Source organism: Orycteropus afer, unplaced genomic scaffold, assembly GCF_000298275.1.
Source record: "Orycteropus afer afer isolate SDZICR_OR568_19922 unplaced genomic scaffold, OryAfe1.0 scaffold00045, whole genome shotgun sequence".
NCBI lineage: Eukaryota > Metazoa > Chordata > Mammalia > Tubulidentata > Orycteropodidae > Orycteropus > Orycteropus afer.
In genome coordinates, this window is record NW_006921632.1 from 11,978,770 (window position 1) to 11,995,778 (window position 17,009).

Genomic DNA, 17,009 nt, shown 5'->3' on the forward strand with positions numbered 1-17,009 from the left:
CCCACATGAACCTTAGGCTTTCTTCATTTTGTTTTGATTTTTTTTCTGATTGATCCTTTTCCAAAGAAGTATTCAGGTATTTGTCTTCAATCTCATTTATTCTGTTTTCCATCACATCAGTTCTACTCCTTTGCCCTTCCAATGTGTTATCTATTTCTGACAATTTAATACTAATCTTCTGGATTTCTATCTGTAGTTTTAGAATAATTTCTAATTTTTCATTTATTTTGTCATTTTGTTCTTTTATTTTCTTCCAAAATTCTTCTAGGTTTTTTTCTGTGTTTTCTTTGGTCTGTCTCTCAATCCTTTGAAAATACCTAAATATAATTCTTTTGAATTCTTTATCAGAGAGTTCCAATGCTGTTTCTTCCTTAGGGATATGTTCTGTGTCTGTATCCTGCTCCCTTGTTTCTACCACTTTATCCTGCTTCTTTGTGTGGACTCTGATGATCTGTTGTCTGTGAGACATCATGGCATTGTTGCATTTAGATCTCTGTTAACTGTTTGTGAAGAGCAGCCAAGGGTGATTCAGGTTCTTCTTGCTAGTTTTTTGTCATTGGCCCATTGGTGGAGAAGGAGGTATTGCTCTTGCTCAGTAAGTGTTGTTGCAGGAGATGTGGATGTAGTTGTGTCTTTTGGGGACTATTGCTGTCTCCCACTCAGTTAGACAAAAATTATAATTGAATAATGATCAAAAAACTAAAAGCATATAGACAAAGGAACACACCATGTAATCACACAGGAACAGTAACCAAAAGAAGGAAAAAGGGAAAAGGAAAAAGATAAAAAGAAAATCTGTAATATCTGGGGATAGAGCACTAAGAGAAAAAAGGTAGAGAAGGAAAATAATGAAAAAAAAAAAGGAAAAATGCAAAAAAAAAAACAAAACAAGGAATGAGGTTATCCGCAAGAAAAAAAGGGGAAGGAGAAAAAAAATTAAAAATAAAAAAATTTCAACAAGGAAGAGGGAAAAGAAAAAAAGCTGAAAACTAGTACCTGGGAAGGGAAGAGTAAAGAATAATAGTAAAAAGGACAAAAGTATTAATAATAATAGATGTTTTAAAATAGGCAAATGTAAGCAAACTAAACACCAGAAAAAAGAAAGCAAAAAAGAAAAAGAAAGAAAGAAAGAAAGAAAAAAGAAATCGGTGTAGTACAGGGCAGGCACCTAGGCTCTGTCTGAGCACACAGACTGGGATGGAGTTCCTGAGGGCCCAGAAGGTGGGTGGTAGTGGGGGATGGCCATACCTCTGTTCTCCAAGTGGGTGTGAGGTATAAGAATAACAAGAGCAATGCTGCACCTTTTCTGTTGTGCAGGTCTGGAGTGTCCTTGTGGTTGCTGCATGCAGAACCTGTTCTTAAGCCCTTGGAATCTGCGAGAACACTGTCTCTTTGATATCCAAAATGGTCAAGCCACTTGTAAACATTCAATATGGCAGTGCCCTCCGGACAGGTAGAAGTCCACAGCTCAGCCTGCCTTTCTTTTCGCCTTCTCTGTTTATTCTCCAACTACCAGAGCAGTCCTCCATACAGTCCCTGGCTAGCAAGGCTGATTTTTAGGTTAATTCTTAGGTCTTACCACCACTGGTCACCCTCCAAGATGTCTATGCTGTGCTGTCAGGATCACTCAGGATTGCTGCCAGACTGCAGCTCTGTCTCCTTTTTTGGTATTTTCATGCAAATTCTTCTGCTAGTTGGGGTGTAGGCCACTTCTATATCCTTCCCTTCAAGACTCAGGGGTCCAGTATTATCTTCGGTGCCTGTGTTAATTAATTTCCCTTTTCTTTGTTGAAGAGGATCTGTGCAGTCTTACTGCCTAGTCTGCCATCTTACCGGAACTCCCACTCCTGCTATTTTTTGATTGCCATTTGCTTGATGAATCTTTTTTCAACCTTTGATTTTCAGTCTATTTTTGTCTTTGTCTATTAGGTGTGTCTCTTATAGACAGCATATTAACAGATCATGTTTTCTTATCCAGTCTGAAACTCTCTGTCTCTTGAGTGGTGCATTTAATCCATTTACAGTCACTGTAATTATTGACAAGTATGAATTGGTTGCTGTCATTTTTGTGTGTGTGTGGTGTTGCTGGTTGCTTTGTTCTACTTAGTTTTTTGTGCTGACCCCACTCTCTTTATGAATCATGTTATCTCCTTCATTGCTATTGTTTCAGTATTTGCTAAATATTTGTGCTTGTTGTCTTTTTAATTTTGATGTGAAGGTTTATTATTTTTCTTCAAGGTTACCCTGTGATTTATAATTTTCTTCCCAGGTTTAGAACAATCTGTTCTATCTTGCAATTGTCTTGACTTCCCTACCATTTAGAAATTCTGTAACTACACAATTTTTCCCTTTTTTGGTTTGTAGTTGTCCTTATTTGTCAATTGATGTCTCTGGCTCCCTGCTTACAATCTTAGTAGGCTTATTTACTTTGGATGCTTCCATAACTGGGTTGGTTTCTGGGTTATGTCATCATGTGCATTAATGATCAGTTGTTGTTTGCAGTTGTTGATTCTCTGTCCAAAGGCATACTTTTAGCATCTCACAACTTGTAAGGTTGGTCTGGTTTTAACAAATTCCCTTAATTTCTGCTTATCTGGAAATGTCCTAATTTCATCATCATATTTGGGGGACAATTTTGCTGGGTATATAATTATTGGTTAAAAATTTTTTTCTGTTTCAGGGTTTTATATACATATCCCATTGCCTTCTTGCCTGCCTGGTTTCTGCCAAGAAATCAGAGCTTAGTCTTACTGGTTTCCTATGCAGTTTTCAGGACTTTTTCTTTGTCTTTGGTTTTGGTCAGTTTGATTATGGTATGTCTTGGTGATTTTCTTTCGGAGTTTATCCTGTCTGGAGTTTGTTGATCTTCTTGAATGGATATATTATCATCTTTCATCATATCAGGGAAATTCTCTTCCAACAAATCTTTGACAATTTTCTCTTATCTCTTCCTGTTTTGGAATTCTGTGAACATGCAAATTATTCCTCTTGATAATATCCCACATGAATCTTGTTGTTGTTGTTGTTATGTGCCGTCAAGTTGGATCCGACTCATAGCGATCCCTCCTTGGGTTTCCGAGGCAGTATCACTATGGAAGTAGATTGCTCATTTTAGGATTTCTTTATTTTGTTTTGATCTTTTTACTGATTGACCCCCTCACCAAATTAGTATTGAGGTATTTGTCTTCAATCTCACTAATTCTATATTCCATTGATTCAATTTTACTCCTTTGCCTGTTCAATGTGTTAGCTATTTCTGTAATTTTACTATTAATCTTCTGTATTTCTATTTATTGATTTTGTATCATTTGTAATTTTTTATTTATTTTGTCATTTTGTTCTTGCGTTGTCTTCCCAAATTGTTCTAGGGTTTGGTCTGTGTTTTCCTTAATTTTGCCAGTGTAATCCTTGATCTGTCTCTTAATCCATTGAAGATACCTAAATATATTTCTTTTGAATTCCTTATCAGGCAGTTCCAATGCTGTTTATTCCTCAGAGATATAATCTAGGTCTGTATCCTGGTCTCTTGTTTCTACTACTTTATCTTTGTGTGTGTGTGTGAATGTGTGTGTGGACTGTGATTGTTCTCTCTGAGACAGTGTGACATTGTATTTATGTGTAATTGGTGGTGTATTTATGTATTTATGTTTAATCGGTGGTGTATTTGTGTTTAATTGTATGTTGGTGTGATTTGCCCAAGACTTTTTAAAAATTGTTTTATTCTGATATATTAGAGTAAGCAGGGTATTATGTTCCTCTATTCACTAGCTGGCAGCACTTATCCACTCACCACCTGTCTCCTGATGGGTGTGACAGAAAATGAGAATGGATTTACAGATCTCTGTTAGCTGTTTGTGAAGAGCAGTTAAGGGTGACTCAGGCTTGTATTTACTGTCATCTGTTATTAAGCAGTTGGTGAAGAAGCAAGTGGTGGCCCTCACTCAGTAGGTGGGGAAGCAGGAGGCGCAGGTATTGTTGGGTTGTAGGGGCACAGTTGCTGTCTCCCACTCAGTTAAACAAAAACAACAATTAAAACAAACACCACAAAAGTAAAAACAAGATGACAAAAAAACACACATCACATAAACACACAGAAACAATCACCAAAAAAGAAACAAAGAAAGAAAGGCAATAAATGACAATAAATATTTTTAAAAGACAAAAGAAATATAAAAGAAAGAAGAAAAAAAAAATCCCACAATATCTGGGGAGGGGTGAATAAGAGAAAAGGGCTAGAGGAAAAGAATAATAATAAGAAAAATGCAAAAAGAAAAACAAGGGATGGGAAGGTCCAAAAGAAATTTTAAAAATTGGGAACCAGGAAAAGGGAAAAGAAAAAAAACAAAAAAAGAGTAGAACCTAGGAAGGGAAAAAGTAAGAATAAACCAAATTAAAAGGAAGAAAAAATAATTTTAAAACAAACAAAACGGAAACAAAATCTGAGTGGGGGCACCCAGTCTCTATCAGAGCACAGGCTGGGATGGAATTCCTGCTGGTGCAGAATGTGGGGGAGATGGGGGATGACTGCATCTCTGTTCACAAAGAGGGTGCAGAGTATAAGAGTAACAAGGAGAATGTCTCACCTTTCATGTTGTCAGCCTTCAATGTTTGCTCCTCACAAGCAGAGTCTGTTCTTAGGTCACTGGGATCTTTAAATATCCAAAATGGCCACAAAACTTGTAAGCAATCAAAATGTCTGCACCATCCAGACAGCTGAAGGCCCACAGCTCAGTTTGGCTCTGTCTTTGCTGTTTCCCTTTTTATTTGTCAACCACCAATGCAGTTGTCCATTCAACCCTTGGAAAGCAGAGCCTATTGTTAGTTACTGTTTGGGTCCTAATACCACTTGTAAATATTAAAACTGTCTGTGCTGTCAGGATAGCTGACAATCTGCACCTCTGTTTGTCTCCTTATTCACTGTTTTTATTCAGGTTCTTCTACTAGTTGATATTTAATCCACTTCTGTATCCTTCTTTCAAAACTCAGGCTCCAGGATTATCTTCTTTATCTGTTTCAATTGGTATCTCTTTTCTTTGTTGAAGAGGGTCTGTGTAGCTTGTCATCTATTCTGCCATCTTTCCAGAAGTCCCATCCTCCACAATCCTGCTATGCTAGAGCCCATCTCTGCAGCCATTGTGTCAGTCCGTCTCCTTGAGGATCTTCCTCTTTTTCTCTGAGCTTCCACTTTAACAAGCATGATTTCCTTCTCCAGGAACTGGTCCCTTCTGACCTCATGACTGAAGTAGGTGAGATGAAGTCTGGCCATGCTCCTTCTAAAGAGCATTCTGACTGCACTTCTTCCCAGATAGATTTGTTCATTCTGGCAGTCTATGGTATTTTCATTATTCTTTGCCAACACCACAATTCAAAGGCATCAATTCTTCTTTAGTTTTCTTTATTCATTGTCCAGCTTTCACATGCATATGAGGTGAATGAAAATACCATAGGTTGGGTTTGGCTAGCTTAATCTTCAAAGTGACATCTTTCCTCTTCAACACTTTAAAGAGGACTTGTGTAGCAGACTTCCCCAGTGTAACATGACATCTGATTTCTTGACTGCTGCTTCCATGAGAGTTGATTATGGATCCAATTAAAATGAAATTTTTGACAACTTCAGTCATTGCTCCGTTTATCATGATGTTGCTTATTGGTTCAGTTGTGAGGATTTTTGTTTTCTTCATGTTGATGTGTAATTCATACCAAAGACTGTATTCTTTGATCTACACCAGTAAGTACATTAAGTCATCTTCACGTTCATCAACCAAGGTTGTGTCATCTGCATATTGTAGGTTGTTAATAAGTCTTCCTCTAATCCTGAAGACATGTTCTTCTTAATATAGTCGAGCTTCTGGGATTATTTGCTCATCATAGTGATTGAATAAATATGGTGAAAGGATGCCACCCTGACTCATACCTTTCCTGATTTTAAACCATGCCATGTTCCCTTGTTCTGTTTGAAGCCCATTCCAAAGAAAGATGATCCAACAGAATGTGGAAATTATTGAACAATATTATTAATATCACATGCAAGTAAATTTTTGCTGAAGATAATTCAAGAAAAGTTGCAACAGTATATTGACAGGAAACTTCCAAAAATGCAAGCTTGGTTCAGAAGTGTATGTGGAAGGAGGGATATCATCGCTGACGTCAGACAGATTTTAGCTGAAAGCAAATATCAGAAAGATTTTTACCTGTGTTTATTGACTATACAAAGGCATTTGACTATGTGGATCATAACAAATTATGGATCATATTGTGAAGGTTGGGAATTTCAGGACATCAAATGTGCTCATGGATAACCTGTACATAGACCAAGAGGGTGGTCTATGTACAGGTTATTCATGCCTTCAGAAATATTATAGTCCTTTATGGGTCCTGGATTTGTGCTAATGTTTCCCTTACACTTAGTGTTGGAGTATTGTTCTGTCTACTGTACCCTAGGAACCATTAAAGCCAAAAGATTTTGAAACAAGGAGCTTTTACTTGACTTAGCAAAGCCAAAAATTAGTTTATCTCTATCCTTTTCTTAACAATACAAGGTCCTTAAAATGCTTTAATCATTATCACCTCTCCATCTTATATAACTTCTGTTATATAAGAATTTTAATTTCATGTTTTTTTATACTCTCTCCAAATTAGTCATTCTTATTACTTTATAGTGTCCCCAATGCTTGTTTTGGCCTACAGATATTCAGCTGGGTATAGAATTCTTTGTTGAAAGTTATTATCTCTCAAAAAAATAAATATTTTGTTCCTTTGTCATCTTACTCCTGTTTCATAAGTGAGTTAGTTGATATTTTTTCTCTGCTGTTTTTAAGACATTTATGTCTTTGGTATTCTGCAGTTTCGTAACTGGGTGCTAATTTTGCATTGTCTTTAATTACAAAAATAACTTCCTTCTTTATTTATGTGTAAGTCTGGCCCTGCTTTCAAGTATATTATTAGATTCTTTTGGATGTCTAACTCTCTTCACTTCATAATAAAATTACCAACCAACCAACCAACAAACACACTGTCATCAAGTTGATTCCAACTCATAGACACTCCCATTGAGTTTCCAAGGTGATAAATCTTTACAGAAGTAGATTATCCCTTCTTACTTCCATGGAGTGGCTGGTGAGTTTGAACCATCAACCTTCTGGTTAGCAGTCAAATGCCTTAGGTACTGTGTCACCAGAGAACCTTATAATAAAATAGAGGTCTGTTAGTTTTTTCTTTGATGCAGAGAATTACTTAAGTGCAGGGATTCCAGTTGTTGAATTCTCAGGTCTGCCCTTGCCCTTGATACCTTTCCTTTGTGATTTTGTTAATGGGATTTTAATTCTTATACTGGCTTCCCACTACTCATCTGTCTGGATGTCATACTATGGTGGCTTGCACGATGCTGTGATGCTGGATGCTATGCCACCAATATTTCAAATAGGTGGACAGGTTGCAGCAGAGCTTCCAAACTAAGACAGACTAGGAAGAATGAAGATGTGATCCACTTCTGAAAAAAAGTGGCCACCGTAAATCTTATTAATAACAGGGAAACACTAATATAGTTTCAAAAGATGAGCCTCTCATGTTGGAAGACACTCAAAATATGACTGGTAAAGAGCTCCCTCCTCAAAGCAATGTTGCCTTAATGACATAAATGGAGTAAAGTTTTCTGGAGTTTCATTTGCTGATGGGGCACAACCTCATATGAGAAGAAACAGCTGGAAACATCCATTAATAATAGGAATGTGGAATGTACAAAGTATAAATCTAGGAACATTGGAACCTGTAAAAAATGAAGCAGAATATGCAAAGATCAATATTCTAGCCATTAGTGAGTGGAAATGAGCTGGTATTGGCCAATTTGAATCTGTCAATCATATGGTCTACTATGCCCAGAATGATAAATTGAGGAGAAATGGCATCGCATTTATCCTCAAAAAGAACATTCCAAGATCAATCCTGCAGTACAATGCTATCAGTGATAGGATAATATCCATATGCAGCAGTTAATACTACTATTATTCAAATTTATGCACCAAAAACTGAAGTCAAAGCTGAAGAAATTGAAGATCTTTAACAACATTTGCAGTCTGAAATTTACCAAATATGCAATCAAGATGCATTGATAATGCATTGGAATGTGAAAGTTGGAAACAGAGGAGAACCAGTAGTTGGAAAATATGGACTTGGTGATAGAAACCATACCAGAGAACACATGATAGAATTTTACATAACCAATGACTTATTAATTCATTGCAAATATCTGTATTCAACAACATAAATGGCAACTATACAAGTGGACCTGACTGGATGGAATAGACAGGATTCAAATTGACTACATCCATGGACAGGAGCTCTGGTGGTGTAGTGCCTAAGGCATTTGACTGCTAACCAGAAGGCTGGTGGTTCAAATCCACCAGCCATTCCTCGGAAGGAAGGTTGGGCAATCTACTTCTGCAGAGATATTGCCTCGGAAACCCAAGGAGGGATCGCTATGAGTCAGGTCTTACTCTACGGCGCATAATAACAACAACAACACATCCATGGAAAGAGGCAGTGGATAAGCTCAATATCATCAGTCAGAGCAAGGCCTGGGGCCAGCTCTGGAACAGAACCATCTTTCTCCTGTGCAAGTTTAAGTTGAAGGTGAAAAAGAAAAACTAAAACAAGACCACAAGGAGAAAATATGACCCACCCACCTGGATTTAGAGACCATCTGAAGAATAGAATTGATGGATTTAAAACTAATAACTGAAGAACAAGTGAGTTGTGAGATGACATCAAGAACATCATTCATGAAGAAAGCATAAGGTCTTTAAAAAGACAGCAAAGGAAGAAAAGATCAAAATGCATGTCAGAAGAGACTGAAACTTGCTCTTGAAGGGAGAGTAGCTAAAAAGAATGGAAAAATGGATAAAATAAAAAAGCTGAACAGAGATTTCAAAGGGAAGCTTGAGAAGATAAAGTATTAAAATGAAATGTGCAAAGACCTGGAGTTAAAAAATGAAAATGTAAGAACACACTTGGAATTTCTCAAGCTGAAAGAACTAAAGAAAAAATCCAACCCTTGAGTTGCAATACTGAAGGATTCTATGTGCAAAATATTATAAGATGTAGGAAGCATTAGAAGAGATGGAAAGAACACAAAGAATCACTGTACCATAAAGAATTAGTCAACATGCAACCATTTCATGAGACAGCATATGATCAAGAATAAAGAGTATTGAAGGAAGAAGTCCAAGCTGCACTGAGGGAACTGGTGAATAACAAGACTTCAGGAGTTGATGGAATACCCTTTGGGATATTTCAAGAAACAGATGCGGTGCTGGAGGTGCTTACTTGTTTATGCCAAGAAAATTGAATGACAGCTATTTGGTCAACCAACAAGAAGAGATCCATATTTGTGCCCATTCCAAAGAAAGATGATCCAACAGAATGTGGACATTATCGAACAATATCATTAATATCATACACAAGTAAAATTTTTCTGAAGATAATTAAAAAATAGTTGCCACAGTATATTGACAGAGTACTGCCAGAAATTCAAACTGGATTCAGAAGAAGGCATGGAAGGAGGGATATCATTGCCGATGTCAGATGGATCTTGGCTGAAAGCAAAGAAACCAGAAAGATGTTGTGTTTTATTGACTATGCAAAGACATTTGACTGTGTGGATGATAACAAATTATGGATAACTTTGCAAAGAATGGGAATTCCAGAAAACTAATTTGAGCTCATGTGGAGCCTGTACATAGGCCAAGAAGTAGTCATTCGAACAGAACAAGTGGATACTGAATGGTTTAAAATCAGGAAAAGTGTATGTTAGGGTTTTATCCTTTCACTATACTTATTCAGTCTGTATGCTGAGTAAATAATCTGGACTGTATGAAGAAGAATATGGCATCAAGACTGGAGAAAGACTCATTATCAACCTGTGATATGCGTGTGGCACAACCTTGCTTTCTGAAGATCAAGAGGACTTGAAACACTTACTGATAAAGACCAAAGACTACAGCTTTAAGTATAGATTGCACCTCAATATAAAGAAAACAAAACTCACAACTGGATCAGTAAGCAACATCATGATAAATGGTGAAAAGATTGAAGTTGTCAAGGATTTAATTTGAATTGTTTGCACAGTCAATGCCCATAGAAGCAGCAATCAAGAAATCAAATGACGTATTGCATTAGGAATATCTGCTGCAAAGACTTCTTTAGCGTGTTAAAGAGTAATTGCCTTGCTCTTTAACACCCAGAAATCACATGGCATGGGTGTACCTGACCCATGCCATGGTATTTTCCATAGCTTCATATGTGTGTGACAGCTGGGCTATGAATAAAGAAGACCACAAAAGAATTGATGCATTTGAATTGTAGTATTAGTGAAGAGTAGTATTGAATGTACCATGGACCGCTGGATGAATAAGCAAATCTGTCTTGGAGGAAGTATGGCTGGAATGTTCCTTGGCAGCAAGAACGGCTTGACTTCATCTCACCTACTTTGGTCACATTGTTAGAAGGGACCAATCTCTGGAAAAGATGCTTGGTAAAATAGTGGGTCATTAAAAAAGGGGAAAACCCTCAATGAGATAGACTGGCACAGTGACTGCAATGATGGGCTCAAGCATAGCAAGGATTGGAAGGATGGTGCAGGACTAGACAATGTTTTGTTCTGTTGTACACAGGGTCGCTATGAGTTGGAGCTGACTCCATGCACCTAACAACAACAGGAACAACAAGAGCAAAGGTAAAACTTATGAAAATTAGTCCAAAAAATTGGAGCTCTGGTGGTGTAGTGCCTAAGGCACCAGCCACTTCTCAGAAGGAAGACTGATCAATCTACTTCTGTAGAGATACTGCATCGGAAACCCAAGGAGGGATCGCTATGAGTTTGAATTGACTTGACAGCAGTGAGTTACATATTTGTAGATCAACTGATTGTGTTAATGACCACCTCATTCTCTCAGTAGTCTGTTGGAGTCTTCTCTTTAACTTCCAATATGTATACATTTGAATGCTTCCTAGCCACATTGAGCAGAAAGGTAGAGAATGAATAGAATAGTAGAACAAAAGTATAATGCTGTGAAAATACTACATGGCCCCACCTGGACATTTAATAAGTGGCTGGTCATAGAAAATCTACTTCAAAGCATATATTTCCATCTCAAAGAAATTTTATTTGGTGAGAGACCTATTTGTAAGGGAATGTGGGATAGAGCTATCCAGAGCAAAATCTTTATCAAATTGAATAAGTGTCGAATAGTAGGGTGTTAATTAGTTAGGTGCTCCGACTGCTAGAGACTCTCTGTGTAATAGAAGGAAACGTGTTCTGGTCTTGTACCATCCTCGAAATAGTAAGTATGTTTGAACCCATAGTTGCAGTCAGTCTATATCATTGAGAGTCTCTCTTTTTCAATGACCCTGTACTTCACCAATCATGATATCCTGCTTCAGGTATTTGTCCCTCCTGATAACATGTCCAGAGTGAATGAGACATGGTCTCACCATCCTCACTTTTAAGGAGCATTCTGGCTGTACTTCCTTCAAGACAGATTTATTTGTGCATGGTATATTCAATATTCTTCACCAACATAGTTATTCGAATATATCAGTTCTTCTTCACTATTCCTTTTTCATTGTCCAGCTACCAGATGAATACGAGGAAGTTGAAAATATCATGACTTGGATTAGGTGCACCTTAGTGATTAAAATGACATCTTTGCTTTTGGAGATTTTAAAGAGGTCTTTTCCAGCAGATTTGCTCAGTGCAATATATCATTGGATTTTTGGAGTATTTCTTCAAACAAAATGAAGTCTGTCCTAAGGAACAGTTCTTTTCATTCATGTATTTGCCAAAATAAAGTACAAATATGTATGTGTAGGGTTAGTGTCATTCACTATCATGGAGTCTGAAAGGTATTATATGTGTTTACTTTTATAATACTATAATTTAAATTTTAAACTGCTGCACTTAATTCAGCCATTCAAAAACACTTATTGAATACCTAGGCCCTACTCTAGGCCTTGGGAATACAGCAATGAAGCAAACATGCAGGTTATATTCTAAACAAGTGATGCTGGATGTACTAAGAAATTTTTTTTAGAATTTATCAAAAAGTAATTATTTTTGCTATGGAAAATCCTCCGTAGGGAGCTCTGGTAGCATAGTGGCTAAGACACTTGCCTGCTAACCAGACGGCTGGCGGTTCAAACCCACCAGCCACTCCTCGGAAGGAAGGTTGGGCAATCCTACTTCCGTAGTGATACTGCCTCGGAAACCCAAGGAGGGGTCGCTATGAGTCAGGTTTGACTCGACGGCACATAACAACAACAACAACAACAATATTATCATTGTATTATAAATGCTACTTAATTCTTGTTTTGTTTTCAAATAAGAAATATATAAATATAAGACTATTAGGAAGTTGAGGCTAATAAGCTAAACAGATTTAAACTAAACTGATATCTAATTTTTTTTTAGTAATAGTAATAATTCACATTCTAAATGCAGTTGAAATATATTTAGCCTTTGCTTTCATGGCAAGGTAATATTTTAATTCATATAATATAACTCCCAATTTCATTCAGTTCATCATCGTTTTGTTCCAAATTTGTGTATCTTTGGACATTTGGATATTGTGATGTGCTCTAAGCATGCCTAGATATTACTCTCAGTCTATATGTACCCTGGGCATTGTCAGTAAGCTAAATAAGGGTGTACTTCTACTTTTCAATGTGTAATTTTTTTCTGAAAGATCATTTCAATATGATACAGATATTATCCATTTTAGTTACCCATTTTCACAATCAATGGATATTTAAACTTTAATTAGTTACAAAGATAGCCTGCAATATTTTGACATGAAAAAGTCCTTGTATATGAAAATAATCAGATCATAAAGCCACTAGGGGGCTCACAGACCGTAATGTGTGTAAATCCTGTGCCAGCACATGTCCATCTGTACTCTGATTACTTAAAAAAGACATTATAACCAATACAGTAATATTATATTCAGCAGTTTTGTATGTTAAGAAGTAGTATTTTTTATCACAAAGGGGTCACAATAACAGGAAGATTCTTGAGAATACAGTACACAGTGTGCAGCTTCTACAGCATTTATTGATAAGGAACCAAAAATTGAAACTTTGGAAATGACATCTGCTAGTCCATTTCAACACGCCTTTGGTCCTCCAGCCTTCTCATTAGCAGTCAAATGCCTTAGGCACTATGCCAGCAGAACTCCTTTTTTTGGTTAGTCCATTTCTATACCCCTTCAGTCAGGACTTGCCTGTTGCTACAGGACCTTGCCTGGTGCTCTAGTGGTCAAGTTTTATGAGGCTTGAACACGGTCACTTTCACACAAATAATATTGTGTGTATTAATTTAGTTGTCTCTTGTAACTGAGAAGACATATTTTTAGTCAATTTAAAAAATTTAACTGGTTCATTTTCTTTATAACAAGATTGTATCAATATTCTTTCATCTTATAAAAGGAGACTCCTGAAAGTAACTGAGTTGTTTTTTATATAATTCACATTCAGATGTTTCCAGATAACAGCATTCTTAAATATTTCATGAACTCCATCTGATTTTGTTTTGTTTTGTTTACAATCCAGGGACAATTCAGTATTAATTTGGCAGGAACTGGGATGAAGATATCCAGCACAGCAAAATGGCTTGCTCAAGGGAGTTATGCCTCTGTCATCATACACAGATCACAAGTGAGTCCTGCTGGGTCACAAACTCTGCTTGAAATGCTTCTGTGCTATGAACTAGCATTAAAGGTCCTCTACTTTAGAGTTTTATCAATAATTTAATGATTAAGAGTTGAGGCATAGCATTAATTATTGTGAAATTGGTTTCTTTAATTTTTTATTAATATACACATGCAGGTTTTATACACAAACATTTATATACAGGCTGCAGATGTGTGAACATGAAATACTAAAGACCAGGGAATATAAACATTATCTAGCTCAAGTTATGGACTAATGCAGGCACTTCAGAAAGAAAGCAAGAAGCTTTATTGGCTACAATTTATTACTAAAGAAGCAATGTTTCTAGCTACACTTTATTCATAAAAGTTTATAGTTCTTAGTAAACATTTGTTGTTTGGCAGTTCAAACCCACTAGCCACTCCATGGAAGGAAGACTGGGCAATCTACTTCCGTAAAGATTTACTGCCTTGGAAACCCAAAGGGGATTGCTATGAGTCAGAATCAACTCCATGGCAGTGAGTTTGGTTTTTTGGTTTAAGTAGTTCAAATACCAATTGCCATGGAGCCCATTCTGATTCATGGTGACCTCATATATGTCAGAGAAGAACTGTGCTCTATAGGGTTTTCAATGGCTGATTTTTCAAAAGTAAATCACCAGGTTTGCCTTCAAAGTAAGGCAAACATTATTGTTTATTTACCTCACTGTTTCTGCTTAGTGATGATGGTATGCGCCGGAGCCATTTGATATTTAACAAATATCCTTCAAAGTTTCTTCAAGAATTAGGACTACTTACTGATAGTTGTAAGAAGCTCTGGTGGTGTGGTGGTTAAGGCATTTGGCTGATAACCAAAAAATTGGTGGTTCAAAGCCATCAGCCAGTCTGCAGAAGAAAGATGAAGCAATCTACTTCCAGAAAGATTTATAGCCTTGGAAACCCAATTCAACTCACTATGAGTTGGGATGAACTTGCTGGCAGTGAGTTTATTGTGCTCGTGTTTTCCTCTGTCTTTCTCTAAATAGCATTGTTCTTAGGACTCTGACTCTACCACATACATTATGCACAGTAGGATCTATTTTAATTTTGTTGCTGGTATGGTGTACTATACTGTGCTCTTAATGAGACTTCTAGTAACAGTTACTGTTTCATAAAGAGGATAGCTGTCCTTGGAGTACATTTGGATCTAGGTATAAGTGTTCTTGCCCATATGGCAACAGTGCCTGCCCACTCTAATATTTTATAGAGTCCCTTTCTTTTGGTAAAAAGATGTTACAACCCTATTTTTTAACTTTTATTTGTAAATGAAATTAAACATTCTGATACTCAAAGCCTTGAATACATTGTTTCTGAAGACAATGAAAATATGCTTTAACTAAAAATCAAAGAACTTCAAATTTTATTATTTCTTTTATATGGTAAGCTTAGTAGGTTTTCAGAAAGAATGGTTATTTTTAAGTATTCATTTAGCATATGTAGAACTAAAACTTTCTGGATGAAGAATGGGAATAAATTGATTGGGTGAGTACAATCTAGGCAGGTATAAACGTAGACAAAAGAAAATATACTGACCTTTGTTATTCAGCTTTTAGATATGTTTTGCTTAAATATAAAGACTGATCTCTCACTGAGGTCACTCGTCGATAGGACTATTTAGTAAAATCATTTACTTTCCTTCTATTTAATTCCTACTTTAAAGATTATTTATTTATTTAATTCGCTAAAAACTTTAATTAACAATAAAAATATGACACCTGAATGTGACACATTCCTTGAACTCTGATGCTTGGTATGAAACTGAGATCTGTGATACTCAAATGTACTTATGGAAATGCAATAATATTTTTAATTTACCAGTAAATTTAATCAAAATTAAGTATTTATTTAAATAATTAAGTTCTGAGAATATCACAGAATAGATCAAGAAAGTATAGCAAGTTTAATTTTTACTGCCATTCCCTTCTTCATTTACTCAGATTCTCTAGGGTTAAGAGGGCTTCTTGGGGTAGGTGGTGGAAAGGCACTTATAAAAGTCCCTGGTCTCAAAATTTTCTTCCATCTCAAAATGTTTTGGGAACTGAAGTGTCTTCCTTTGATTAAAAAAAAAAAAAAATCTTACCTTCTCCAATAGTTATGTGAGTTCTATCTATTTTTGTCTTATGCTATCAACATTGTCTTCATCATCTTGTGACCATGGGACCTGAAGATGGAGAGAAATCTAGAGAGAGAGTACCACTATCTCCTAATTACCCCTCTACCCTGTCCTTGCCATCCTGTTCCTCAGTGAACCACTCTGGTTAGGTAACACTCTCCCTTTTTAGTCCTTTCCTAGTTATAATTACTGCTTTCAGCCCATTTTAATCCTGTCCCACATTTCACAACCTTCTTCTATACTTTTGTTCAAGGATATGATTTCCATGCTTCCATGACATATTTGAGGTGCAAAAGGTAAATTATGGGTTGTATACAGTGAAGACTGAGTTTGCATTGCATCATTCTTTCATTTAAGAGAAGTTTTAATAAACACACTGAACCAAATAGACAAATTCGTGAAAAATACATAGATTGAAATACATTTTCTAGCTATAGAGTGGTTTATAATCATCAAGTAGTTAATACAAATCTCAGATTAACTAATTCCCTTTCAACTTTCCCATGCCATGAATTTGAATGAAGCCTAAAATGGTATGATCATCAACCTCAGATGCAATTGTAGGAAATGTAATGACTTTAGCCATGTGATTCAAAACATGTGCTTTTTCTGCATTATGCATTCAGACACCAGCCTGCTAAGGATTCTCCTATATTTCCACCCCTTCCTATTTTCAGGATGGAACCAAAGTCTATGGCAGATGTGGAGGTTTCTGTGGAAAGTGTGTTCCTCATACGACTACTGGTCTTCCAGTTCAAATAATATGAACATTCAGTAATGGGAAGTAGCCCAAGGAGGAGATATTGTCTGACCATGCCAATAACTGGTGCTCTTTTATTCTTTACTCCTTTCCTGAAATTTGCATGTCCAAAATGGGAAAAGTACAAACAGGAAGATAACCTTATTCAAAACTACCATAAGCAACATTGAATCTTTCAGGTAAATAGCAAATCAGTATTCACACCAAAAAAGTACATAGCCATTATACTTTCTACTGATACAGTTTAGATGCCATGTTTTATTTTTCCTTTACTTTTTCATCGTGAATTATGGTGCTTTAATTTAAATAATAGTTCTAGAAAATGTGGTGCAAATTTTATATTAAAAATCCATGTTTGGTTAAATACTAAATATAAAATTCTGTGGTTGCAATCCAGGAG

General features: G+C 36.3%; 1 protein-coding gene across 1 annotated transcript in view; it reads left to right on the top strand.

The window, feature by feature from the left end:
• The window catches only part of ADAMTS20 (ADAM metallopeptidase with thrombospondin type 1 motif 20), a 262,945-nt gene extending 246,329 nt beyond the window's left edge, over positions 1-16,616 (top strand). The window contains exons 38-39 of the mRNA XM_042780536.1: positions 13,600-13,704; positions 16,527-16,616. Of these exons, the coding sequence (XP_042636470.1) occupies positions 13,600-13,704; positions 16,527-16,616 (195 nt within the window). The remainder of the gene's footprint in view (positions 1-13,599; positions 13,705-16,526) is intronic.
• Positions 16,617-17,009: the final 393 nt, after the last annotated feature.